This window comes from Symphalangus syndactylus, chromosome 18, assembly GCF_028878055.3.
Source record: "Symphalangus syndactylus isolate Jambi chromosome 18, NHGRI_mSymSyn1-v2.1_pri, whole genome shotgun sequence".
NCBI classification, from domain to species: domain Eukaryota; kingdom Metazoa; phylum Chordata; class Mammalia; order Primates; family Hylobatidae; genus Symphalangus; species Symphalangus syndactylus.
Genome location: NC_072440.2, coordinates 67,035,314 through 67,060,960, shown reverse-complemented (window position 1 = coordinate 67,060,960; position 25,647 = coordinate 67,035,314). Strand labels below are relative to the sequence as shown.

The window sequence follows — 25,647 nt, the reverse complement described above, 5'->3', positions numbered from 1 at the left end:
AATCCCAGCACTTTGGGAGGCTGAGGTGGTCGGATCACCAGCCTGGCCAACAAGGTGAAATCCCGCCTCTACTAAAAATACAAAAATTAGCTGGGCGCGGTGGTGCGTCCCTATAGTCCCAGCTACTCAGAAGGAGAATCACTTTAGCCCACGAGGTGGAGGTTGCAGTGAGCTGTGATCAGTGCACTGCACTGTAGTCTGGGCGACAGTGAGACTCTGTCTCAAAAAAAAAAAAAAGACGAAAAAAAGAAAAGTTGGAAGCTAGCAAGGGTTGGTTTTTGTTTGGTTTGATTTTGGTTCTGAGACCGAGTTTCACTCTTGACGCCCAGGCTGGAGTGCAGTGGCACGATCTCGGCTCACTGCAACCCCCACCTCCTGGGTTCTAGTGATTTTTCTGCCTCAGCCTCCTGAGTAGCTGGGATTACAGGCGCCCGCCACCATGCTTAGCTAATTTTGTGTTTTTAGTAGTAGAGAGGGCGTTTCACCACGTTGGCCAGACTGGTCTTGAACTCCTGACCTCATGTGATCCACCCCCCCTTGGCCTCCCAAAGTGCTGGGATTACAGGACTGAGCCACTGCGCCCAGCCTTGTTTTTGGTTTTGTTTGTTTGTTTGTTTTTTAAGACGGAGTCTTGCTCTGTTGCCCAGGCTGGAGTGCAGTGGAGCGATCTCTGCTCACAGCAAGCTCCGCCTCCCGGGTTCACGCCATTCTCCTGCCTCAGCCTCCCTAGTAGCTGGGACTACAGGCGCCCGCCACCACGCCCGGCTAATTTTTTTGTATTTTTAGTAGAGACGGGGTTTCACCGTGTTAGCCAGGATGGTCTCGATCTCCTGACCTCGTGATCTGCCCACCTCGGCCTCCCAAAGTGCTGGGATTACAGGCGTGAGCAACCGCGCCCAGCCTTGATTTTGTTTTGAGACAGGGTCTTGTTCTGTCGTGCAGGCTGGAGTGCAGTGGCCATCATGGCTCATTGCAGCCTTGAACTTCTAGGCGCAAGTGATCCTCCTGCCTTAGCCTCCTGAGTATCTGGGTGTGTGACACCATGCTTGGCTAACTTTTTTTTTTTTTTTGAGATGAGGGTCTTGCTAGTTGACCAGGCTGGCCTCAGGCAATCCTCCTGTCTTGGCCTCCCAAAGTGCTGGGATTACAGGTATGAGCCACAGCACCTGGCTGAGGTTTAAGGAAAGAAGCTATCGCTATAACATCAAAGTGCAAAGTATGGCAGCAAGTTTTCCAGAAGATCTAGCTAAGATTTTTGATGGAAGTGTCTCCACTGAACAACTGATTTTCAGTGTAGATGGAAGCAGCCTTCTACTGGAAGAAGATGCCATTCTAGGACTTTCATGGCTGGAGAGAAGTCAATGCCTGGCTTCAAAGCTTCAAAGGACAGGCTGCCTCTCTTGTTAAGGGCTAATGCAGCTGGTGACTTTAAGTTGAAGCTAATGCTCCTGTACCGTGCCAAAACTCCTAGGGCTTTTAGGAATTATGCTAACTCTATTCTGCCTATGCTCTGTAAATGCAACAACAAACCCAGGATGACCACATGTCTATTTACTGAATGTCTTTACATCATGTTTACAGTGTGGTTTACTGAATATTTTAAGCCTGCTATTGAGACCTACTGTTCAGAAAAAAGGATTCCTTTCAAGATATTACTGGTCATTAACAAGGCACTTGGTCACCAAGGAACTCTGATGAAGATGTACAAAGAGATTAATGTTACTTTACATGTCTGCTAACACAGTATGCATTCTACAGCCCATGGTTCAAGGAGTAATTTTGACTTTCAAGTCATTATTTAGAAATACATTTTGTGGGCTGGGCATGGTGGCTCACGCCTGTAATCCCAGCACTTTGGGAGGCCGAGGTGGGCGGATCATGAGGTCAGGAGTTTGAGACCAGCCTGGCCAACATAGTGAAACCCCGTCTCAACTAAAAAAAGAAAAAATTAGCCAGATATGGTGGCGGGCGCCCGTAATCCCAGCTACTGGGGAGGCTGAGGCAGGAGAATCACTTGAACCCAGGAGGCAGAGGTTGCGGTGAGCCAAGATTGCGCCATTGCCCTCCAGCCTGGACGACAGAGTGATGAGACTCCATATTAAAAAAAAAAAACAAAAAAATACATTTTGTGAGGCCATAGCTGCCATAGGTAGTGATTCCTCTGATGGATCTGGGCAAAGTAAATTGAAAATTTTCTGGAAAGGATTTAACATTCTAGGTGCCATTAAGAACATTCATGATTTGTGGGAAGAGGTTAAAATATCAGGCCGGGCGCAGTGGCTCACGCCTGTAATCCCAGCACTTTGGGAGGCCGAGGCGGGCGGATCACGAGGTCAGGAGATCGAGACCACGGTGAAACCCCGTCTCTACTAAAAATACCAAAAATTAGCCGGGCGTGGTGGCATGCGCCTGTAGTCCCAGCTACTCGGGAGGCTGAGGCAGGAGAATGGCGTGAACTCGAGGGGCGGAGCTTGTAGTGAGCCGAGATCGCACCACTGCACTCCAGCCTGGGTGACAGAGCGAGACTCTGTCTCAAAAAAAAAAAAAATATCAGTTCCAGCCTGGCCAACGTGAAGAAACCCTGTCTCTACTAAAAATACAAAAATTAGCTGGGTGTGGTGGTGGGTGCCTGTAATCCCAGCTACTCAGGAGGCTGAGGCATGAGAATTGCCTGAACCCAGGAGGCAGAGGTTGCAGTGAGCCAAGACTGCACCACTGCACTCTAGCCTGGGCGACAGAGCAAGACTCCGTCTAAAAAAAAAAAAAATCATTAAAAGGAGTTTGAAGAAGTTGAGTCAGACCCCCATGGATAACTGAGAGACTCAAGACCCGAGTGGGGGAAGTAACTGCAGATGTGATAGAAGAATCAAGCGAACTGGAATTAGAAGGGGAGCCTAAAAATGTGATCAATTGCTGCAACCTCATGATAAAACTTGGATGGATGAGGAGTGGTTTCTTTTCTTTTTTTGACATGGAGTTTCACTCTTGTTGCCCAGGCTGGAGTGCATGGCACACTCTTGACCTCCTGACTTCATGTGATCCACCTGCTTCGGCCTCCCAAAGTGCTGGGATTACAGGCCTGAGCCACTGTGCCCAGCCTTGTTTCTGTTTTTGTTTTCAGACAGGGTCTTGTTCTGTTGTCCAGGCCGGAATGCAGTAGTGATCATGGCTCATTGCAGACTTGAATTTCTAGGCGCAAGTGATCCTCTTGCCTTAGCCTCCTGCCTCCTGAGTACCTGGGTGTGTAATACCATGCCTTGCTAATTTTTTTTTTTTTTTTTTTTTTTTTTGAGATGAGGGTCTTGTTAGTTGACCAGGCTGGTCTTGAACTCCTGGCCTCAAGCAGTCCTCCTGCCTTGGCCTCCCAAAGTGCTCACCACAACCTCCGCCTCCCGGGTTCGAGTGATTCTCCTGCCTCAGCCTCCCAAGTAGCTAGGATTACAGGCATGTAGCACCATGTCTGGCTAATTTTTTGTATTTTTAGTAGAGACAGGATTTCACTGTGTTAGCCAGGATGGTCTCCATCTCTCAGCCTCCCAAAGTGCTGGGATTACAGGTGTGAGCCAACATGCCTGGCGAAAGTGGTTACTTGAGTTGAAACCTACACCTGGTGAAGATGCTGTGAACATTGCTGAAATGACAGCAAAGGATGTAGAATATTACATAAACTTAGTTGACAAAGCAGTGGTAGGATTTGAGAGGATTGACTTCAATTTGAAAGATGTTCTACTGTGGGTAAAATGCTATTAAATAGCATTACATGCTATAGAGAAATCTTTGATGAAAGGAAGAGTCCATCGATGTGACACACATCACTATTGTCTTATTTTAAGAAATTGGCAGGCTGGGTGCGGTGGCTCAAGCCTGTAATCCCAGCACTTTGGGAGGCTGAGGTGGGCGGATTACCTGAGGTCAGGAGTTCGAGACCAGTCTGGCCAACATGGTGAAATCCCGTCTCTACTAAAAATACAAATATTAACCAGGCACGGTGGTGTGCGCCTGTAGTCCCAGCTACTCCAGAGGCTGAGGCAGGAGAATCGCTTAAACCCAGGAGGTGGAGGTTGCAGTGAGCCCGGATGGTGCCACTGTGCTCCAGCCTGGGCAACAGAATGAGACTCCATCTTAAAAAAAAAAAAAATTGAAAATGCCGCAGCCACCGGATGCAGTGGCACATGCCTGTAATCCTAGCACTTTGGGTGGCTGAGGTGGGCGATCACTTGAGGTCAGTAGTTCAAGACCAGCCTGGCTAACATGGTGAAACCCTGACTCTACTAAAAATATAAAAGCCAGTTGTAGTGGCAGGCACCTGTAATCCCCGCTACTCGGGAGGCTGAGGCAGGAGAATCGCTTGAACCCAGGAGCTGAGATCGCACCACAGAGTGAGACTCTGTCTCAAAAAAAAAAAAAAAAAGAAAAAAGAAATTGCCACAGCCACTCCAGCCTTCAGCAATCACTACCCTGATCAGTCAGCAGCTATTAACATGGAGGCAAGACCCTCTGCTGGCAAAAATATTACAACTCACTGAAGAATCAGATAATTGTTAGCATTTTTTAGCAATAAAGTGTTTTTATTTATTTTTATTTTTATTTTTGAGACAGTTTCATCTCATCGCCCACGGTGGAATGCAATGGTGTGATCTTGGCTCACTGCAAGCTCCACCTTCTCGGTTCAAGCAATTCTTCTGCCTCAGCCTCTTGAGTAGCTGGAATTACAGGCACCTGCCACCACACCCAGTTAATTTTGTGTTTTTAGTAGAGACAGGGTTTTGCCATGTTGGCCAGGCTGGTCTTGAATTCCTGACCTCAGGTGATCCCCCCGCCTGGGCCTCCCAAAGTGCTGGAATAACAGGTGTGAGCCACTGTGCCTGCCCAGTAAAGTGGCTTTTGTTTTTTTTTTGAGTCTGAGTGTTGCTCTGTCGCCCAGGCTGGAATGCAATGGTGCGATCCCGGCTTGCTGCAACCTCTGTCTCCCAGGTTCAAGCAATTCTCCTGCCTCAGCCTCCCGAGTAGCTGGGATTACAGGCACCCACCACCACCACCAGCTAATTTTTGTATTTTTAGTAGAGACATGGTTTCACCATATTGGCCAGGCTGGTCTTGAACTCCTGACCTCGTGACCCGCCCACCTTGGCCTCCCAAAGTGCTGAGATTATGGGCGTGAGCCACTGTGCCCTGCCAAAGTATTTTTTTTTTTTTTTCTTGAGACGGAGTCTCGCTCTGTCGCCCAGGCTGGAGTGCAGTGGCGCAATCTCGGCTCACTGCAAGCTCTGCCTCCCGGGTTCACGCCATTCTCCTGCCTCAGCCTCTCCAAGTAGCTGGGACTACAGGCGCCTGCCACCACGCCCAGCTAATTTTTTTGTATTTTTTAGTAGAGACGAGGTTTCACCACGGTCTCGATCTCCTGACCTCGTGATTCGCCTGCCTCAGCCTCCAAAAGTGCTGGGATTACAAGCGTGAGCCACCGTGCCCGGCCCCTGCCAAAGTATTTTTAAATTAAGGTATGTACATTAGTTTTTTTAGACAATGCTATTGCACACTTAACTACAAGTGTAGACATAACTTCTTTTTTTTTTTTTTTTTTTTTTTTTTTGAGACGGAGTGTCACTCTGTTGCCCAGGCTGGAGTGCAGTGGTGCGATCTTGGCTCACTGCAAGCTCTACCTCCCGGGTTCACACCATTCTCCTCCCTCAGCCTCCTGAGTAGTTGGGACTACAGGCGCCCGCCACCACGCCCGGCTAATTTTTTGTATTTTTAGTAGAGATGGGGTTTCACTGTGCTAGCCAGGATGGTCTCGATCTCCTGACCTCGTGATCCACCTGCCTCGGCCTCCCAAAGTGCTGGGATTACAGATGTGAGTCACTGTGCCCAGCTGACATAACTTTTGTATGAACTGGGAAATCAAAAAATTCATGTGACTGGCTTTATGTGGTCTGCAGCTGAACTCTCAATCTCTCTGAGGTCTGCCTATACTAGTCCCAGTTCCACCACTTGTTAGCTGGGAACCTTGAGCCCTCCATCTATAAAATGAAGTTGATAACCACTTGCTGAGGTAGTTATATTAAAGTAGGTAGTTCATGAAAAGTGCTTAGCACTAATGTGTAGCAGAGTACCTCTCTATAGATGTTATTTTGATTGTAGTCTATACATTTTTGATTGTGTGGTACTCTCAACATTTTGTTAAAACATAACATTGATAAGAAAAAATCGATTCTGAATGGGTCCACTGTCTGTCTGTAGTTGGCATATTCCTCATGCCTGTGTGGGTTTTTGCCAGATGCTCTGATTTCCTCCCATGTCCCACGATAAGCACATTAGCTTCATTGACATGTCTAAATGATCCTAGTGTGAGTGAGTGTATGTGCGAGTATGCAATGCCATGAATGGCATCCTGTCCAGGGTGGCTTCCCCCCTTGTGCCCTGAGCTGCCAGGATAGACTCTAGCCAACCTTGACCCTGAACTGGAATAAGTGGGTAAATAATTATCTTACTTGTTCTTCTGAATCTTTTGTACATATATGTATAGCTCACATTTATTTCAGTGTTTAATATTAAAAGGGTTTCGATCTTTATTTAGAAGTTTGGTGATGTTTTGTGACCAGAAATATGTTACAAGAACTTAACTCTTGTTTATATCAATTAGCTTATGGTAAAATTGGTCTCTTTATACATCATTGTGCTTAAAGTTGCAGTTTCCAAGAACCTATCAATGACATTAAGTGAGGACTTACTGTACTTAGTTCTAGATGAGGCTGGATGATATTCAGGTTCAATTTTTTTTTTTTTTTTTTTTTTTTTTGAGATGGAGTTTCACTCTTGTCACCCAGGCTGGAATGTAATGGCATGATCTCGGCTCACTGCAACCTCCACCTCCTGGGTTCAAGCGATTCTCCTGCCTCAGCCTCCCAAGTAGCTGGGATTACAGGCACCTGCCACCATGCCCGGCTAATTTTTGTATTTTTATTACAGACGGGGTTTCACTGTGTTGGCTAGGCTGGTCTTGAACTCCTGACCTCAGGTTATCCACCTGCCTCGGCCTCCCGAAGTCTTGGGATTACAGGCGTGAGCCACTGCACCCAGCCAGGTTCAATTTTTTAGCAAGATTTCATCATGGATGGTAGCACTTAATCAGTACTTTGTTGGGTTTATTTTGGTCTCTTTTTTATTTGTTGGAGGTCTTTTCTAAATATTTTATGATTCTCGATTGTCCGTTTATACAGTGTAACTGAGAGATTATGGCTGAGCGCCTGTAATCCCAGCACTTTGGGAGGCTGAGGCGGGCAGATCGCTTGAGGTCAGGAATTCAAGACCAGTCTGGCTTAGCCAGGTGTGACAGTACTCGGGAGGCTGAGACAGAAGAATCGCATGAACCCAGGAGGCAGAGTTTGCAGTGAGCCGAGATTGAGCCACTGCATTCCAGCCTGGGCAACAAAGCGAGACTCCGTCTCAAAAAAAAAAAAAAAAAAAAAAGGCGTAACTGAGAAATTAGTTGGAAGCTCCTAGTGTCTGAGCAGGACTTGTGAGTTCATGGGCTTCACTTTAGGATAATCTAGGGACCAGTCTGCTTTTTCATTGATGGAGAGTAAGGCACAGGTCTCAGAATCTGGAGATGTGTTAGTTTTCAGTGTTTTCTGAGATGACTTTTCCAGCCTCCTGCCTGAGAGGTACCATCTAGCTACCAGAATTTTGGAAGCGGGACAGCAGAAGTGGCGTGAATACCCTGTCTGACAGGGTTTGAATTCTGTGTGGCCCACTTTCCTTTGGTATCCACTCTGAAGCTTTTCATTTCCTCAAACCTGTTAGGCCACTTCATTTTCCTTTCTTGTAAAACCCTGTGGAAATCCCTCCTGTCCTATAATCTCTTCTCTCATCTCTTTAACCTTATGGTTTGTTCCTTTGTATTCTTTACTGTCACCTTAGAAGGTCAATCTACATGTTTAACTGGGAGTCAGCACCTAATAATTTTTGTTTTTCTTGGACTTTTTTTTTTGAGACGGAGTTTTGCTCTTGTTGCCCAGGCTGGAGTACAGTGGTGTGATCTTGGTTCACTGCAACCTCCGCCTCCCAGGTACAAGTGATTCTCTTGTTTCAGCCTCCCAAGTAGCTTGGATTACAGGCATTCGCCACCATGCCACCTTTTTTTTTTAAGTAGAGACAGGGTTTCACCACGTTAGTCAGGCTGGTCACAAACTCCTGACCTCAGGTGATCCACCTGCTTTGGCCTCCCAGAGTTCTAGGATTACAGGCGTGTGCCACCATCGTTGGCCATGTTTTGTATTTGATTATCATTATATTCCAACTTATAAGCAAGTTTATATTCATACATGTCCTTATTGAAAGCAAACCTGTGTCCTAGTTTTTCCAGTATGTGTGTATTTTATCTGTGAGGTTACAGACGTTGTTTTAGAGGCTGGAGATAGAGTGGAGAGAAGATCAAATATGATTCCTGTTTTCATGGAATTTATATTTTAGTGGGGAAGGCAGACATGTACAAATCTGGTACAGAGTATATAATACAAGGGAGTCCTTCACCACGAAGGACATTCCACAGGATCATTATGACAGAAACCCAAGGCAGTGACACATTGATTATAGCAGCATTTCACCAAAAATCATTACTTGAATACTCCTTCTATTTGATTTATTTGTAGAAATAATCACTTATGATGACTTCTGTTACTTGGAGTGTAGTATCAGAAAAACTAGGACATCGGTTTGATGTAAGTAAGGATTATTCGTTTTGTATGGATAAACTGGCTAATTCCTTGTCTGATTGTCATTGAAATATGTGACCTTGATTATAAGGGTGACTTCATTCTTTTAGAATGAAACACCTTGTAAATGCATCACAATTACTCAACATAGGACGTGTTCACCCTGTTAGCTTGCCTCCACCATCTACTTAAATCTTACTCTTCTATCTTACTACTTGTATTAGCTTCCTAGGGCTGCTGTAACAAAGTACCACAAACCTGTTGGCTTAAAATTAATAGAAGTTTATTCTTTCACAGTTTTAGAGGCTAGAAGTCTGGAATCAAGGTGTCATCCTCTCCCTGAAGGCTCAAGGGAGGATCTGTTCCATGCCTTTCTCTTAGCTTCTGATGTTGCCAGCAATCTTTGGCAATTCTTGTAGATACATTAATCTCTGCCTCTGTCACCACATTGCATTCTCCTCTTTATGTGTGTCTGTCCCTGTATCTCTTCTAAGAAAGACACAAATCGTGTTGGATTAAGGGCCCACCCTACTCCCATGTGACCTCATCTTAACTTACATCTAAATTACTTCTGCAAAGACACTGTTTTCAGATAAGGTCACATTCACTAGCAGGGGTTAGGATTTCAGCAAATCTTTTTTGGGGAACACAGTTCAACCCACAACACTACCATTCCTGGCACTAAAATAATAATAATAATAATAATAAAACTATGTCATAATGTATTCAGTTCCTAATGAATATTTTTAATAGAAATTATCACCAATTGAAAATGAAAAATGGGCTCAGGCACAGTGGCTCACGCCTATAATCCCAGCACTTTGGGAGGCTGAGGCGGGCAGATCATTTAAGGTCAGGAGTTTAAGACCAGCCTGGCCAACATGGGCAAACCCCATCTCTACTAAAAATACAAAAAGTAGCCAGTTGTGGTGGTGTATTCCTGTAATCCGAGCTACATGGGAGGCTGAAGCAGGAGAATCGGTTGAACCCGGGAAGTGGAGGTTGCAGTGAGCCTAGATTGCACCACTGCATTCCAGCCTGGGCAACAGAGCAAGACTGTCTGGAAAAAAAAAAAAAGAAAAGAAAGAAAAAATGAAAACTAGGCAAGGTGCAGTGGTGCCTGTCTGTAGTCCCAGCTACTTCGGAGGCCGAGACAGGAGAATTGCTTGAGGCCAGGGGTTTAAGATTACAGTCAGCTATGATCACACCACTGCACTCCAGCCTCAGTGACAGAGTGAGACCCTATCTCTACACACAAAAAAAGGCACTTTGGGAGGCTAAGGTGGATAGATCAGTTGAGCTCAGGAGTTTGAGACCAGCCTGGGCAATATAGCAAGACCCTGTCTCTACAAATAATAAAAAATAAGCTGAGCGCCGGCGCGGTGGCTCACGCCTGTAATCCCAGCACTTCGGGAGGCCGAGGCGGGTGGATCACAAGATCAGGAGATCGAGACCATCCTGGCTAACACAGTGAAACCCCGTCTCTACTAAAAAAATACAAAAAATTAGCTGGGCGAGGTGGTGTGCGCCTGTAGTCCCAGCTACTCAGGAGGCTGAGGCAGGAGAATGGCATGAACCCCAGGGGGCGGAGCCTGCAATGAGCCGAGATTGCGCCACTGCACTCCAGCCTGGGCGACAACGAGACTCTGTCTCAAAAAAAAAAAAAAAAAAATGCTGAGCATGGTGGCGCATACCTGTGGACCCAGCTACTTGGGAGGCTATGGTGGGAGGACTGCTTGAGCATGGGAGGTTGAGGCTGCAGCAAGCTGTGATGGTGCCACAGTACTTCAGCCTGGATAATAGCATGAGACCCTGGATGACAGCGTGAGAAAGAAAAAAGGCCAGGCATGGTGGCTTATGCCTATAATCCTAACACTTTGGGAGGCTGAGGTGGGAGGATCACCTGAGCCTGAGGAGGTCGAGGCTGCCGTGAGCTGTGATCGCACTGCTGCATTCCAACCTGGGTGACAGAGGGAAAGCCTGTCTTTTTTTTTTTTTTTTTTCTGAGAGTCTTGCTCTGTCGCCCAGGCCGTGGTGCAGTGGTGCGATCTCGGTTCAGTGCAACCTCTGCCTCATGGGTTCAAGTGATTCTCCTGCCTCAGCTTCCTGAGTAGCTGGGATTGCAGGTGCCCACCACCACACCTGGCTAATTTTTGTATTTTTAGTAGAGATGGAGTTTCCCCATGTTGGGCAGGCTGGTCTTGAACTCCTGACTTCAGGTGATCTGCCCGCCTCACCCTCCCAAAGGGCTGGGATTACAGGCGTGAGCCACTGTGCCTGGCCAGAAATTCTGTCTTTAAAAAAAAGAAAAGAAAGAAAATGAAAACTATACACAGTAACACTGATAACCATAAAAATTAATCTGAGGAAAAATAAATCTTGGCCTCTACTGGTGTTTTTGTGAAGGGAAGTTGAAGGTGCTGAAGCATCTGGACATGAAAGAACCAGGCACAACTTCTGAGTGTGGCTCGCTCTCCTCTCAGTTTCCTTCATTAGAAAATAACATTTTGCAGATGACATGATTCTGTATCTAGAAAACCCCATCGTCTCAGCCCAAAAGCTTCTTAAGCTGATAACCAACCTCACCAAAGCCTCAGGATACAGATCAGTGTGCAAAAATTGCAAACATTCCTGTACACCAATAACAGGCAAGCAGAGAACCAAATCATGAATGAATTCCTATTCACAGTTGCCACAAAAATAATAAAATACCTAGGAATACAGCTAACAAGGGAAGTGGGAGACCTCTTCAAGTAGAGCTACAAACCACTGCTCAAAGAAATCAGAGGTGACACAAACAAATGGAAAAACATTCCATGCTCATGGATAGGAAAAATCAATATCATGAAAATGGCCATACCACCCAAAGCAATTTACAGATTCAATGCTATTACCATTAACTACCATTGACATTCTTCACAGAATTAGAAAAAACTACTTTAAAATTCATATGGAACAAAAAAAGCATGAATAGCCAGGACAATCCTAAGCAAAAAGAACAAAACTGCAGGCATCACGCTACCCAACTTTGAACTATACTACAAGGTTACAGTAACAAAAACGGAATGGTACTGGTGCAAAAACAGAAAGGTAGACTAATGGAACAGAATAGAGAACCCAGAAATAAGACTGCACACTTACAACTATCTGATCTTTGACAAATCTGACCAAAACCAGCAATGGGGAAAGGAGTCCCTATTTAATAACAGGTGCTGGGAGAACTGGCTAGCCATATTCAAATATTGAAACTGGACCCCTTCTTTACACCATATATAAAAACCAACTCAAGATGGGTTAAAGACTTAAATTTAAAACCCAAAACTATAAAAACCCTAGAAGAAAATCTAGGCAATACCATTCAAAACATAGGCACATGCAAAGATTTCATGATGAAGATGCCAGAAGCAATTGCAACAGATTCAAAAATTGACAAATTTAGTTTAATTTCTAATTAAATTAAAGCACTTCTGCACAGCAAAACAAACTATCATCAGAGTAAACAGACAACCTACAGAATGGGAGAAAATTTTTGCACTCTATCCATCTGACAAAGGTCTAACATCTAGCATTTACAACATTATGAGATAAAAACAGCCCCATTAAAAAGTGGGCAAAGGACATGAACAGACACTTTTCAAAAGAAGACATATATATGGTGAACAAACATGAAAAAAAAAGCTCAATATCACTGATCATTAGAGAAATGCAAATCAAAGCCACAATGAGGCTGGGTGTGGTGGCTCACCACTGTAATTTTAGCACTTTGGGAGGCCAAGGTGGGCAGATCACTTGAGGTCAGGAGTTTGAGACCAGCCTGGCCAACATGGTGGAATCCTGTCTCTACTGAAAAATACAAAAATTAGTCGGGTGTGGTGGCAGTTACCTGTAATCCCAGCTACTTGAGAGGTTGAGGCAGGAGAATCACTTGAGCCCAGGAGGTGGAGGTTGCAGTGAGCCGAGATCGTGCCACTGCACTCCAGCCTGGGTAAAAGAGCAAGACTTCGTCTCAAAAAATAAAAAAAAATGTAATTTAAATATAATATTTTAAGTCAGAGACCTAGCCCATGTTCATCTAGTGTTGAATTAAGGAGGGCAGGAGACTAGGAGCTGGCATGTAGCTGTTCAGAAATGTGGCTCCTGAGAGGCTGCAAATCATTTTCTCTCGTTTTTATTCCCCTTTTTCTTGTAGCTAGAAGGGGAAGATAAAAGACTTTGATTCATGAAGAATCTGCTCACTGAGAAGTGTATATCAAGCCACAGTTTCCATCAAAAAGTGATTAAGCAGAGAATGGAGAAGAAGGTTGATTCCAGGTGAGTGATGGGACTTGAGAAAAAAATATAACTGGAATAATGGTTCATATAAAACTGTAAACATTTTGTGTATGAAAAAATTTATAAATTATGAGTGAGGTAGTAACTATGGGTAAGTTTTTTTTTGTCATTGATATTTCGAGTTTTTCATCTATAAGATAATACACATTTCGTACATTATGTTATAGTCAAAAGACATTCTGAGTAGTGCATGGAAATATCAATCATTAAAATTTGATTCTGAGCAGAAGTGAGTATTATTTTCCTGAGCTTTGAAGTTATATCATCAAGGTTGGCCGGCTCTCGTGTCTTTACTTTTGATCATGGTTGCTTTCAGACTTTTACCTTCAGTTGGCTGTATCTCCACTGAAGTTCTCGGCACCTTATAATGTGGCAGACTCTGTATAACTCTCCCTTTCTGGGTTTTGGTAATTGTTCCCTCCCCTCATTTCTTTGGGCCTAGAGGTAGTACCACCTTAGCTTCTACTAGCTTCAGGTTCCTGCACTGTTCCTTGTAGTTCCTCTACACCCACAAGTTTGTAAATATACCATCTTCAGGTTGTCCTATTTTTAATATGTCATCTATTTTCTTGTGACCTTTTCTAGGTTTTATCATGAATGTTATTGGATTTTGTCACATGGTTTTTGTACATTTATTGAGATAATCATGTGGTTTTTGTTCTTTTTTCTATTAATAGGGTGTATTACATAAATTGATTTTTGAATGTTAAACCAACCTTGCATTCCTGGGATAAATCCCACTTAGTCATGGTGTTTATATGGCATATAGTTGTATTAGTCAGGGTCCTCTAGAGGGACAGAACTAATAGGATGTATGTATATGTGAAAGGGAGTTTGTTAAAGAGAATTGACTCACACAATCACAAGGTGAAGTCCTGTGATGGGCAGTCTGCAAGTTGAGGAGCAAGGAAGCCAGTAGTAGCTCAGTCCAAGTCCCAATACCTCAAAAGTAGGGAAGCCAACAGTGCAGCCTTCAATCTGTGACCAAAGGCTTGCGAGCCCCTGGTAAACCATTGGTTAAGTCCAAGAATTCAACAGCCAAAGAACTTAGAGTCTGATGTTCGAGGTCAGGAAACATCCAGCATGGGAGAAAGATGCAGGCCAGAAGACTTAGCAAGTCAGCTTCTCCTACCTTCTGCCTGCTTTTCCTAGCTGTGCTGGCAGCCATTGGATGGTGCCCACCCACATTGTGGGTGGGCCTTCCTCTCCTAGTCCACTGACTCAAATGTTAATCTCTTCTGGCAACACCCAGATACACCCAGAAACAATACTTTGCATCCTTCAATTCAATCAAGTTGACACTTAATATTAACCATCACAATGGTTTTTATACATTGTTGGATTTGGTTTGCTACTATTTTTTGAGGATTTTTATGTCTAGTCACGAGGTCTATGGGTCTTTTTTTTTTTCTTTTTGGTAATATCTTTGTCTTTGGTATGATGGTGATACTGGTCTCAATGAATTTGGAAGTGTTCCTCCATTTTCTGGAAGAGTTTATAGAGCATTGTTATGGTATTTATTTATTTATTTTTGAGATGGAGTCTCGCTCTGTTGCCCAGACTGGAGTGCAGTGGTACAGTCTCAGCTCACTGCAATCTCTGCCTGCCCGGTTCAAGTGATTCTCCATCATGTTAGCCAGGCTAGTCTCAAATTCCTGGGGTGATCTGCCCACCTCCGCCTCCCAAAGTGCTGGGATTACAGGTGTTGAGCCTATTATTTCTTTTTCTTTTTAAATCTTTGGTAGAATTAATCACTGACACTATCTGTGCTTTTTTTTGTAGGAAAAATTATTTATTTTGGAGACAGGGTCTTGCTCTGTTGCCTGGGCTGGAGTATAGTGGCACGATCACAGCTCAGTGCAGTTTCTAACTCCTGGGCTCAAGCAGTCTTGCTGCCTCAGCCTCCCAAAGTGCTAGGATTACAGATGTGAGCTACCAAGCCTAGCCTCTTTGTAGGAAAATTTTTAATTACTCATTTAATTTTTTTTACTTGATAGAGATCTATTAGGTTTCTATTTATTGTTTTTGTTTGTTTTTTGAGATAGAGTCTTACTCTTGTCACCCAGGCTGGAGTATGGTGGTGTGATCTTGGCTCACTGCAACCTCTGCCTCCCTGGTTCAAGCAATTCTCCTGCCTCAGCCTCCCGAGTAGCTGAGATTAGAGACACATGCCACCATGCCTGGCTAATTTTTGTATTTTTAGTAGAGATGGGGTGTTACCATGTTGGCCTGGCTTGTCTTGAACTCGTGACCTCAAATGACCCACCTGCCTCGGCCTCCCAAAGTACTGGGATTACAGGCATGAGCCACTGAGCCCAGCTGTGTTTCTTCCTGAGTTAATTTTGGTAATTTCAGTTTTTCTAGAAATTTTTCCATTTCATTTATGTTGTCTAATTTGTTGGCATAAAGTTAACTGTATGCCCTTATAATTCTTTTAATTTATGAAGGGTCAGTGGTAATGTCCTTTCTTTCATACCTAATTTTGGTGATCTGTGTCTTCTCTCTTTTCTCATTGGTTGATCTAGGTAAAGACTTGTCAGTTTTGCTGAGGGACCCTTACTGTTATGCTCTTTTTTTTTCTTAAACTAATTTGAATTGGGTTCCTGTAGCTTGCAACTTAGGGTGCTATGAATATACAGAAGTTTCTTATAGAATCCACTGGGTCTTGGGCAAAGTGGGAGTGAGAACTGTTTGAGGACCTATTCAGCAGGTATTATGGAACCTTCTTCCTGAGCAGAGCCATCTTCGTGCTTCAGAATTTCATTGTAGGAGAATGAATTTGGTTGATCCAGCAAGGGTCAGTTTTTTCCCCTGGTGTAATCAACTAGGACTTGGAGGAAGGTCGTTGAGTTCAAGCATAGCTGCTGAGATCCTGCCCCTGTTGATAGATGTTCTCATAGAAGGAGTCCTCGTAAGCTGAACCAGCACCCTGACAGCGTTTACTACGTGGTCCACAGAGTACTCTTTAGGCCTGCTTTATTTCATCTTCTCAAGCAAATTGACGATGGCCTTGATATGAAGCTCTGTGGCCTCTAACTCTGGCATAGTTTCTTTTTTTTTTTTTTTAAGATGGAGTTTTGCCCTGTCACTCAGGTTGGAGTGCAGTGGCACGATCTCGGCTCACTGCAACCTCTGCCTCCCGGTTCAAGCAATTCTCCTGCCTCAGCCTGGTTTCTTCAAATACCCTGCTGCTTTAGGTTGAGGAGGCTAAGACGGGAATATATTTCCTTTAAGTTTTTTGTTTGTTTGTTTGAGACAGAGTCTTGCTCTGTTGCCCAGGCTGGAGTGCAATGGCGTGATCTTGGCTCACTGAAGCCTCTGCCTCCCGGGCTCAGTGATTCTCCTGCCTTAATCTCTCGAGTAACTGGGATTACAGGTACATGCCACCACGCCCAGGTAATTTTTTTATATTAGTAGAGAAGGAGCTTCGCCATGTTGGTCTGGCTGGTCTTGAACTCCTGGCCTCAAGTGATCTGCCTGTCTTGGCCTCCCAGAGTGCTGGGATTACAGGTGTGAGCCACCGTGCCCCAGCCTTAGGTGTTAAATATGCAGATTCAGAAAGGTATGGGAAAATATATCATTTAAGATATCATTTTGAAACAAACAATGTAACCATAACCCAGGTAAAGAAATAGGTTATTGGCCGGCGTGGTGGCTCACGCCTGTAATCCCAGCACTGTAATCCCCGCACTTTGGGAATGTGAGGTGGGCAGATCATCTGAGGCCAGGAGTTTGAGACCAGTCTGACCAATATGGTAAAACCGCATCTCTACTAAAAATACAAAATTAGCCGGGTGTGGTGGCACATGTCTGTAATCCCAGCTATTTGGGAGGCTGAGGCAGGAGAATTGCTTGAATCTGGGAGGCGGAGGTTGCGGTAAGCTGAGATTGTGCCATTGCACTCCAGCCAGGGCAATAAGAGCGAAACTCCATCTCAAAAAAAAAAATTACATTGTAAGAATATTTCAGTTTATCTGTTTTGCTGATAGGCATTTGGACTGTTTTCAGTTTTTAAATTCCTTTTTTTATATATTGACAAATTATAGTTGTATGTATTTATAGGATACAAAGTGATGTTATTATTTATTTATTTTTATTTATTTATTTTTTTGAGACGGAGTCTCGCCCTGTCGCCCAGGCTGGAGTTGCAGTGGTGCAATCTCGGCTCACTGCAACCTCCACCTCAGGAGTTCAAGCAATTCTCCTGCCTCAGCCTCCCAAGTAGCTGGGATTACAGGTGCCCGCCACCATGACCAGCTAATTTTTGTTTTTTTGTTTTTTTTTGAGACGGAGTCTAGCTCTGTCGCCCAGGCTGGAAGTGTAATGGCACAATCTCGGCTCAGTGCAAGCTTCGCCTCCCAGGTTCATGCCATTCTCCTGCCTCAGCCTGCCAAGTACCTGGGACTACAGGAGCCCGCCATCACGCCCGGCTAATTTTTTGTATTTTTAGTAGAGATGGGGTTTCACCGTGTTAGCCAGGATGGTCTTGATCTTCTGACCTTATGATCCACCTGCCTTGGCCTCCCAAAGTGCTGGGATTGCAGGCATGAGCCACAGCGCCCGGCCAGTTTTTGTATTTTTAATACAGATAGGGTTTCACCATGTTGGCCAGGCTGGTCTCAAGCTCCTGACTGGGATTACAGGCGTCAGCCACCATGCCCAGCTGATGTTATGATTTTTTAATACAATGTAAAATGATGAAATCAAGCTATTTAACTTATCTGTCACCTCAAATATTTGACTTTTTTTTTTCTTTTGAGACAGGGTCTTGCTTTGTTGCCCAGGCTGGAGTGCACTGGTGTGATCATGGCTCACTGCAGCCTCAGCCTCCTGGGATCAAGCAATCTTCATGCCTCAGACCCCCAAGTAGCTGGGACTTCAGTAATGCACCACCATGTCTGGTGAATTTTTTTTTTTTTTTTTTTTTTGAGGCGGAGTCTTGCTCTGTCGCCCAGGCTGGAGTGCAGTGGTGCTATCTCGGCTCACTGCAAGCTCCGCCTCCTGGGTTCACGCCATTCTCCTGCCTCAGCCTCCCGAGTAGCTGGGACTACAGGCACCCGCCACCACGCCATGCTAATTTTTTTTGTATTTTTAGTAGAGACGGGGTTTCACCATGTTAGCCAGGATGGTCTCGATCTCCTGACCTCGTGATCCACCCGCCTCGGCCTCCCAAAGTGCTGGGATTACAGGCGTGAGCCACCGCGCCTGGCCTTGAATTTTTGTATTTTTTGTAGAAATGGGGTTTCACCACGTTGCCTAGGCGGGTCTTGAACTCCTGGGCTCAAGCAATCTGCCCACCTCCCAAAGTGCTCAGACTACAGGCGTGAGATGGTGCACCGAGCCTTGACATTTTTTGTAATGAGAAGATTTGAGATTTACTCTCTTAGGGATACTGAAATATATAGTACTCGGGCGTGGTGACTCATGCCGGCAATCCCAGCACTTTGGTGTTTTGTTTTGTTTTGTTTTGTTTTATTTTAGACAGAGTCTTGCTCTGGCTGGAGTGCAGTGGCATGGCTGGAGTGCCGTGGTGCGATCTCAGCTCACTGCAACCTTTGCCTCCTGGGTTCAAGCGATTCTCCTGCCTCAGCCTCTTGAGTAGCTGGGATTACAGGCGCACACCACCACGCCTGGCTAATTTTTTTTGAATTTTTAGTAGAGACAGGGTTTCACCATGTTGGTCAGGCTGGTCTCAAACTCCTGACCTCGTGATCCACCCACCTCGACTTCCCAGAGTGCTGGGATTACAGGCATGAGCCACTGCGCCCAGCCAATCCCAGCACTTTCAGAGGCTGAGGCCGGTGGATTACCTCAGGTCAGGAGTTGGAGACTAGCCTGGCTGACATGGCAAGACCCTGTCTCTGCTAAAAATACAAAAATTAGTCTGGCATGGTGGCACACTACTATAATCCCAGCTACTCAGGAAGCTGAGGCAGGAGAATCACTTGAATCTGGGAGTTGGAGGTTGCAGTGAGCTGAGATTGGAGATTGCACCACTGCACTCCAGCCCGGGTGACAGAGTGAAACTCCATCTCAAAAAAAAAAAAAAACGTAGTACTGAATTTTAGCTATAGTCACCATGCTGTTCAATAGATATTAAAAATCAACTGGCCGGGCGCAGTGGCTCATGCCTGTAATCCCAGCAGTTTGGAGGCCAAGGCGGTCGGATCGTGAGGTCAGGAGATCGAGACCATCCTGGCTAACATGGTGAAACCCCGTCTCTACTAAAAATACAAAAAAAAATTAGCTGGGTATGGTGGCGGGCGCCTGTAGTCCCAGCTACTCGGGAGGCTGAGGCAGGAGAATGGCATGGACCTGAGAGGCGGAGCTTGCAGTGAGCCAAGATTGCACCACTACACTCCAGCCTGGGCGACAGAGTGAGACTCTGTCTCAAAAAAAAAAAAAAAAAAAAAAAAAAAAAATCAACTGTATTTCTCCTATTTAACTGAGGCTTTGTATCCTTTGATTACCATCTTCCCATTCCCCCTACTCCTAGCCTTTGGTAACCATCATTCTCCTCTCTGTTTCTATGCATTCAATTGTTTTAGATTCCACATATAAGTGAGAACAGGTCATATTTGTCTTTGTGTGTTTGGAGTATTTCACTTAATATAATGTTCTCCATTTCCGATATTCATGTTGTCGAAAATGACAGAATGTCGTCCTTTTTTTTTTGAGACAGAGTCTCACTCTGTCGCCAGGCTGGAGTGCAGTGGTGCAATCTCAGCTCACTGCAACCTCTACCTCCTAGATTCAAGCGATTCTCCTGCCTCATCCTCTAGTAGTTGGGACTACAGGCGCGTGCCACCACGCCCAGCTAATTTTTGTATTTTTAGTAGAGACAGGGTTTCACCATGTTGGCCAGGATGGTCTCAATCTCTTGACCTCATGATTGCCCACCTCAGCCTCTCAAAGTGCTGAGATTACAGGTGTGAGCCACTGCGCCCGGCTAACCATCTGTATTTCTAATAAGTTCCCAAGTGATGGTTATGCTGTTGGCTTTGGTATCACACTTTGATAACCACTGTTCTATGGTATCCACCTCAGAATAGATTGTGGACCAAAGATTATGGGAATCTTCAATTTTGCTAGATAATGATTTTCTGAATTGTTTGTACCAGTTTGTACTCTTGTTGGCAGTGTATGAACATGTTCATTGACTTACCAACACTATACTAATCTGGTAGGTATGTCTCATTATACTTTGTGTGTGTGTGTGTGTGTGTGTTTCTTTTTTCTTTTTTCTTTTTTTTTGGGGGACAGGATCTCATTCTGTTACCCAGGCTGGAGTACAGTGGCATGATCACGGCTCACTGCAGCCTCGACCTGCCAGCTCATGCAATCCTCCCTCCTCAGCCTCCCAAGTAGCTGGGACTACAGATATGCACCACCGTGCCTGGCTAATTTTGTGTGTGTGTGTGTGTGTGTGTGTGTGTGTGTGTGTGTGTGTGTGTAGACAGGGTCTTGCTTGGTTGCCCACGCTGGTCTTGAACTCCAGAGCTCAAGTGATCCTCCTGCCTCACCCTCCCAAAGTACTGGGATTATAGGCGTGAGCCATGTGCCAGCCTAATTGTGATTCCTATTTTCATTTCCTGAATTCCTGTTGTGGCTTAGTACCTTTTTTTTTTTTTCTTTTTTTGAGATGGCATCTCCCTCTGTTGCCCAGGCTGGAGTGCAGTGGCGTGATCTCGGCTTACTACAACCTCCATCTCCCAGGTGCAAGCAATTCTCCTGCCTCAGCCTCCCAAGTAGCTGGGACTACAGGCATGCACCATGACGTCCGGCTAATTTTTGTATTATTAGTAGAGACGAGGTTTCACCATGTTGGCCAGGATGGTCTTGAACTCCTGAATTTGTGATCTGCCCACCTCGGCCTCCCAAAGTGCTGGCTGGGGCTTAGTACCTTTTTTTTTTTTTTTTTTTTGAGGCGGAGTCTCGCTCTTTCGCCCAGGCCGGAGTGCAGTGGCGCTATCTCGGCTCACTGCAATCTCCGCCTCCTGGGTTCACGCCATTCTCTTGCCTCAGCCTCCCGAGTAGCTGGGACTATAGGCGCCCGCCACGATGCCCAGCTAATTTTGTTTTTGTATTTTTAGTAGAGATGGGGCTTCACCATGTTAGTCAGAATGGTCTCGATCTCCTGACCTCATGATCCGCCCTCGTTGGCCTCCCAAAGTGCTGGGATTACAGGCGTGAGCCACCGCGCCCGGCTGGGGCTTAGTACCTTTTTATGTGTTTATTGGGTATCTAGATTTTCTCTTTTTGAAGTACATATTCAAGTCTTATTCCTATTTCTCTAATGAGTTGTATATTGAGTATTTGTACTAATTAATATATAGGAGGTTTTCTACTTTTGAATATGAATCTTTCGTATGTTTTATGTGTGACAAATACCTTCTCCCTCTGTTCTCTTCATCATTTGATGAATTAAGGTGTTTTAAATTTTAGGCTGGGTGCTGTGGCGAATTCTAGCACTTTGAGAGGCCGAGGAGGGTGGGTCACTTGAGGTCAGGAGTTAGAGACAAGCCTGACCAACATGGCAAAACCCCGTCTCTACTAGTAATACAGAAATTAGCCAGGTGTGGTGGTGTGTGCCTGTAGTCCTAGCTATTCGGGAGGCTGAGGCAGGAGAATTGCTTGAACCTGTGAGGTGGGGGTTACAGTGAGCCTAGATGGCACCCCTGCACTCCAGCCTGGGCAACAGAGTGAAACTCTCAAAAAAGAAAGAAAAAAAAAGAAAGCCAGGCACAGTGGCTCAACCCCTGTAATCCCAGCACTTTGAGAGGCCGAGGCAGGCGGATCATTTGAGGTCAGGAGTTCAAGACCAGCCTGGCCAACATGGCAAAACCCCATCTCTACTAAAAATAAAAAAATCAGGCCGGGCGCGGTGGCTCATGCCTGTAATCCCAGCACTTTGGGAGGCCGAGGTGGGCGGATCACCTGAGGTCGGGAGTTCAAGACCAGCCTGACCAACATGGAGAAACCCCGTCTCTATTAAAAATACAAAATTAGCCAGGCATGGTGGTGCATGCCTATAATCCCAGCTACTCGGGAGGCTGAGGTGAGAGAATCACTTGAACCTGGGAGGCGGAGGTTGCAGTGAGCCAAGATCGCGCCATTGCACTCCAGCCTGGGCAACAAGAGCGAAACTCCGTCTCAAATAAATAAATAAATAAATTTAAATAAATAAAATCAGTCGGATGTGGTGTTGCATGCCTGTAATCCCAGCTACTTGGGAGGCTGAAGCGGGAGAATCACTTGAACCCGGGAGGCGGAGGTTGCAGTGAGCTGAGATGGTGCCACTATACTCCAGCCTGGGTGACAGAGTGAGACTCTGTCTCAAAAAAAAAGAAAAAAAAAATTAACTTAGTAAAATTTGTGTCTTTTCCTTTGTAATTAATGTGTGTTCTGTCAGGTTTAAGGAATCTATTTCTTCCCTGATGTCATGAAGATATTCTGTTTTTTTTTTTTTTTTTGAGACGGAGTCTCGCTCTGTTGCCTAGGCTGGAGTGCAGTGGCACAATATCGGCTCACTGCAAGCTCTGCCTCCTGGGTTCATGCCATTCTCCTGCCTCAGCCTCCCAAGCAGCTGGGACTATAGGTGCCCGCCACTGCGCCCAGCTAATTTTTTGTATTTTTAGTAGAGACGGGGTTTCACGGTGGTCTCCATCTCCTGACCACGTGATCCACCCGCCTCGGCCTCCCAAAGTGCTGGGATTGCAGGCGTGAGCCACTGCGTCCAGCCTGTTTTTTGTTTTTTGAGACAGGGTCTTGCACTGTCACACAGGCTGGATTGCAGTGGCACGATCAGGGTCACTGTGACCTCAACCTCCCAGGCTTAAGCAGTCCTCCCATCTCAGCCTCCCAAATAGATGGCACTACAGGCGTGTGCCACCACACCCAGCAAATTTTTGTATTTTGTAGAGATGGGCTTTCTTTTTTTTTTTTTGAGATGGAGTCTTGCTCTGTTGCCCAGGCTGGAGTGCAGTGGCGCCATCTCGGCTCACTGCAAGCTCCGCCTCCCGGGTTCACGCCATTCTCCTGCCTCAGCCTCTCCGAGTAGCTGGGACTACAGGCACCCGCCACCACGCCCGGCTAATTTTTTGTATTTTTAGTAGAGACGGGGTTTCACCGTGGTCTCGATCTCCTGACCTCGTGATCCGCCTGCCTCGGCCTCCCAAAGTGCTGGGATTACAAGCGTGAGCCACCGCGCCCGGCCGAGATGGGCTTTCATTGCATTGCCCAAGCTGGTGTCAAACTCTTGGGCTCAAGCAATTCGCTTGCCTTGGCCTCCCAAAGTGCTGGGATTACAGGTGCGGGCCACCATGCCTGGCTGAAGATATTTTGTATCATCTTTAAGAACTCATTATTTTGCTGTTTACATTTTATTTTCCAGACCTCCTGAAATTGACTTTTGTTGATTATGTGAGTTAGGGATCCTATTTCATTTTTTTTCACATGGGTATGTAATTGTCCCGGCACAGTTTATTGAAAAAACTGCTCTATAGTGCTGTTTTTATCATTACTCAAGTGTCCATTAAGGCCAAGTCTGTTTCTTGGCTATGTACCTTGTTCCTTTGGTCAATTTGTTTCTACTACAAAATCGTGATGTCTTGAATATGTAGCCTTACAATAAGCCTGATATCTGAGTAAGACTGCTTATCTAGTACTTTTAAGAATGTCTAAACTATTCTTGGTCTTTTGTAATTCTATGAAAGCTTCAGAATCAACTTGTAAAGTCCTCTCCCTCCCCAAAATAGAATATATTGTTGTTGGGTTTTTTTTGTTGTTGTTGTTTTTAAGACAGTCTTCCTCTGTCGCCCAGCAGGAGTGGCACAGTCTTGGCGCACTGCAACCTCTGCCTCCCAGGTTCAAGCTATTCTCCTGCCTCAGCCCCTAGAGTAGCTGGGATTACAGGCACCCGCCACCACACCTGGCTGTTTTTTTGCATTTTTAGTAGAGATGGCATTTCACCATGTTGGCCAGGCTGGTCTTGAACTCCTGTTCTCAGTCAGGGTGATCCACCCGCCTTGGCCTTCCAAAGTACCGGGATTACAAGTGTAAGCCACTGTGCCCAGCCCTCTATTGGGGTTTTAATTGAGATTACTTTGAATCTATAGATCAGAGTGGGAAAAATTGACATCTATATGGTACTGAGTTCTCCATTTTGCCTATAAAATTATTAGATTTACTCCTATGTTTGATATTTGTGATGCCATTTGAACATAGTATATAAATATATATAATTGTTTTTTCCTTATTGCTAGTTTATAGAAATATAGAGTTGACCCTCATTTATTTGATTTTCTCTCTTCCTGATCAGTTTCACTGGCTGTCAACTGTATTAGTCTTTTTAAGGAACCAGCTTTTCTCTTTGATCATCTCTGTTATGTTTGTTTTCCCTTTGTGGCTGCTGTTCTTAGAAAATACTGCTTACAAGGCTGACCCTTGGCTGGTGTCTGGAAACTTAGATTTCAGAAGGGTTCCCACCATTCCCTAACTGATGAATAGTTAACTGGACCTACACTGTTGTGTGTTCATGCAATGTTGTTTATGCTGAATACTAGCACTCCCTCTAGGAGTCTGGAATTTTGGTATGTGTTAGGCAGAGGGTGCCTGTCTGACCAGCCCTCAGTAAAAGCTTGGGTACTGAGTCTCTAATAAGCTTCACTGATACACAACACTTCTCACGTGTTATCACAATTTAGTGCCAGAGGAATTAAGAGTGTCCTTTGTGATTCCGCTGGGAGAGGATGCTTGGAAGCTTGCACTTGATTTCTTCCAGACTTTGCCCTGTGCCTCTCTTCCATTTGTTGATTTGCTTTGCATCCTTTTGCATAAAGATTGAAGAAAAAATCATAATGGAAGTTAGCAAATACGTTGTAATGCTCATAAAAATACTACCTATCAATATATGAAATACAACTACAGTCATGTTTAGAGGAATGTATAATGGGTTTAATGCATTTAATGTATAGCATTAAATGCATGTATTTTAAAGGAATTAAGACTGAAAACCAGCGAACTATGCATTTAACGTATAGCATTAAATGCATGTATTTTAAAGGAATTAAGACTGAAAACCAGCAAACTATGCATCTATCATTTTTTCTTTTCTTTTCCTTTTTTTTTTTTTCTTTTTAAGACAGGGTCTTGCTCTGTCGCTCAGGCTGGTGTGCAGTGGCATGATCATAGCTCACTGCAGCCTTGAACTCCTGGGTTCAAGTGATCTTGCCATGTCAGTCTCCCATGTAGCTGGGAGTAGAGGCATGCATCACCACATCTGGCTAATTTTTTTTTTTTTTTTTTCCGAGACACAGTCTTGCTCTCCCGCCCAGGGTGGAGTGCAGTGGCATGATGTTGGCTCACCGCAACATCTGCCTCATGGGTTCAAGCAATTATCCTGCCTCAGCCTCCCGAGTAGCTGGGATTACAGGCGTGTGCCACCATGCCTGGCTAATTTTTTGTATTTTTAGTAGAGACAGGGTTTCACCATATTGGCCAGGCTGGTCTCCAACTCCTGACTTCAGGTGATCCACCCACCTTGGCTTTCCAAAGTGCTGGGATTACAGGCGTGAGCCACTGCACCCGGCCTAATTTTTTAATT

At 45.0% G+C, this 25,647-nt stretch overlaps 1 protein-coding gene across 44 annotated transcripts in view; it reads left to right on the top strand.

The window, feature by feature from the left end:
* SFI1 (SFI1 centrin binding protein) overlaps positions 1-25,647 on the top strand; it is a 132,192-nt gene that overhangs the window by 9,649 nt on the left and 96,896 nt on the right. For 25 of the 44 annotated variants that reach the window (XR_010117152.1, XR_010117150.1, XR_010117153.1 and 22 more), the window contains exon 2: positions 12,901-13,022. Coding sequence is in view for 40 of the 44 variants with exons in the window: in XM_055251589.2 (XP_055107564.2) it covers positions 12,931-13,022 (92 nt within the window). In the remaining 4 variants the exon portion in view is untranslated. Of the gene's footprint in view, positions 1-5,369; positions 5,499-12,900; positions 13,023-25,647 lie in introns of all 44 variants that reach the window. The other 19 variants (XM_063623504.1, XM_063623516.1, XM_063623498.1 and 16 more) reach the window with 3 other exon arrangements.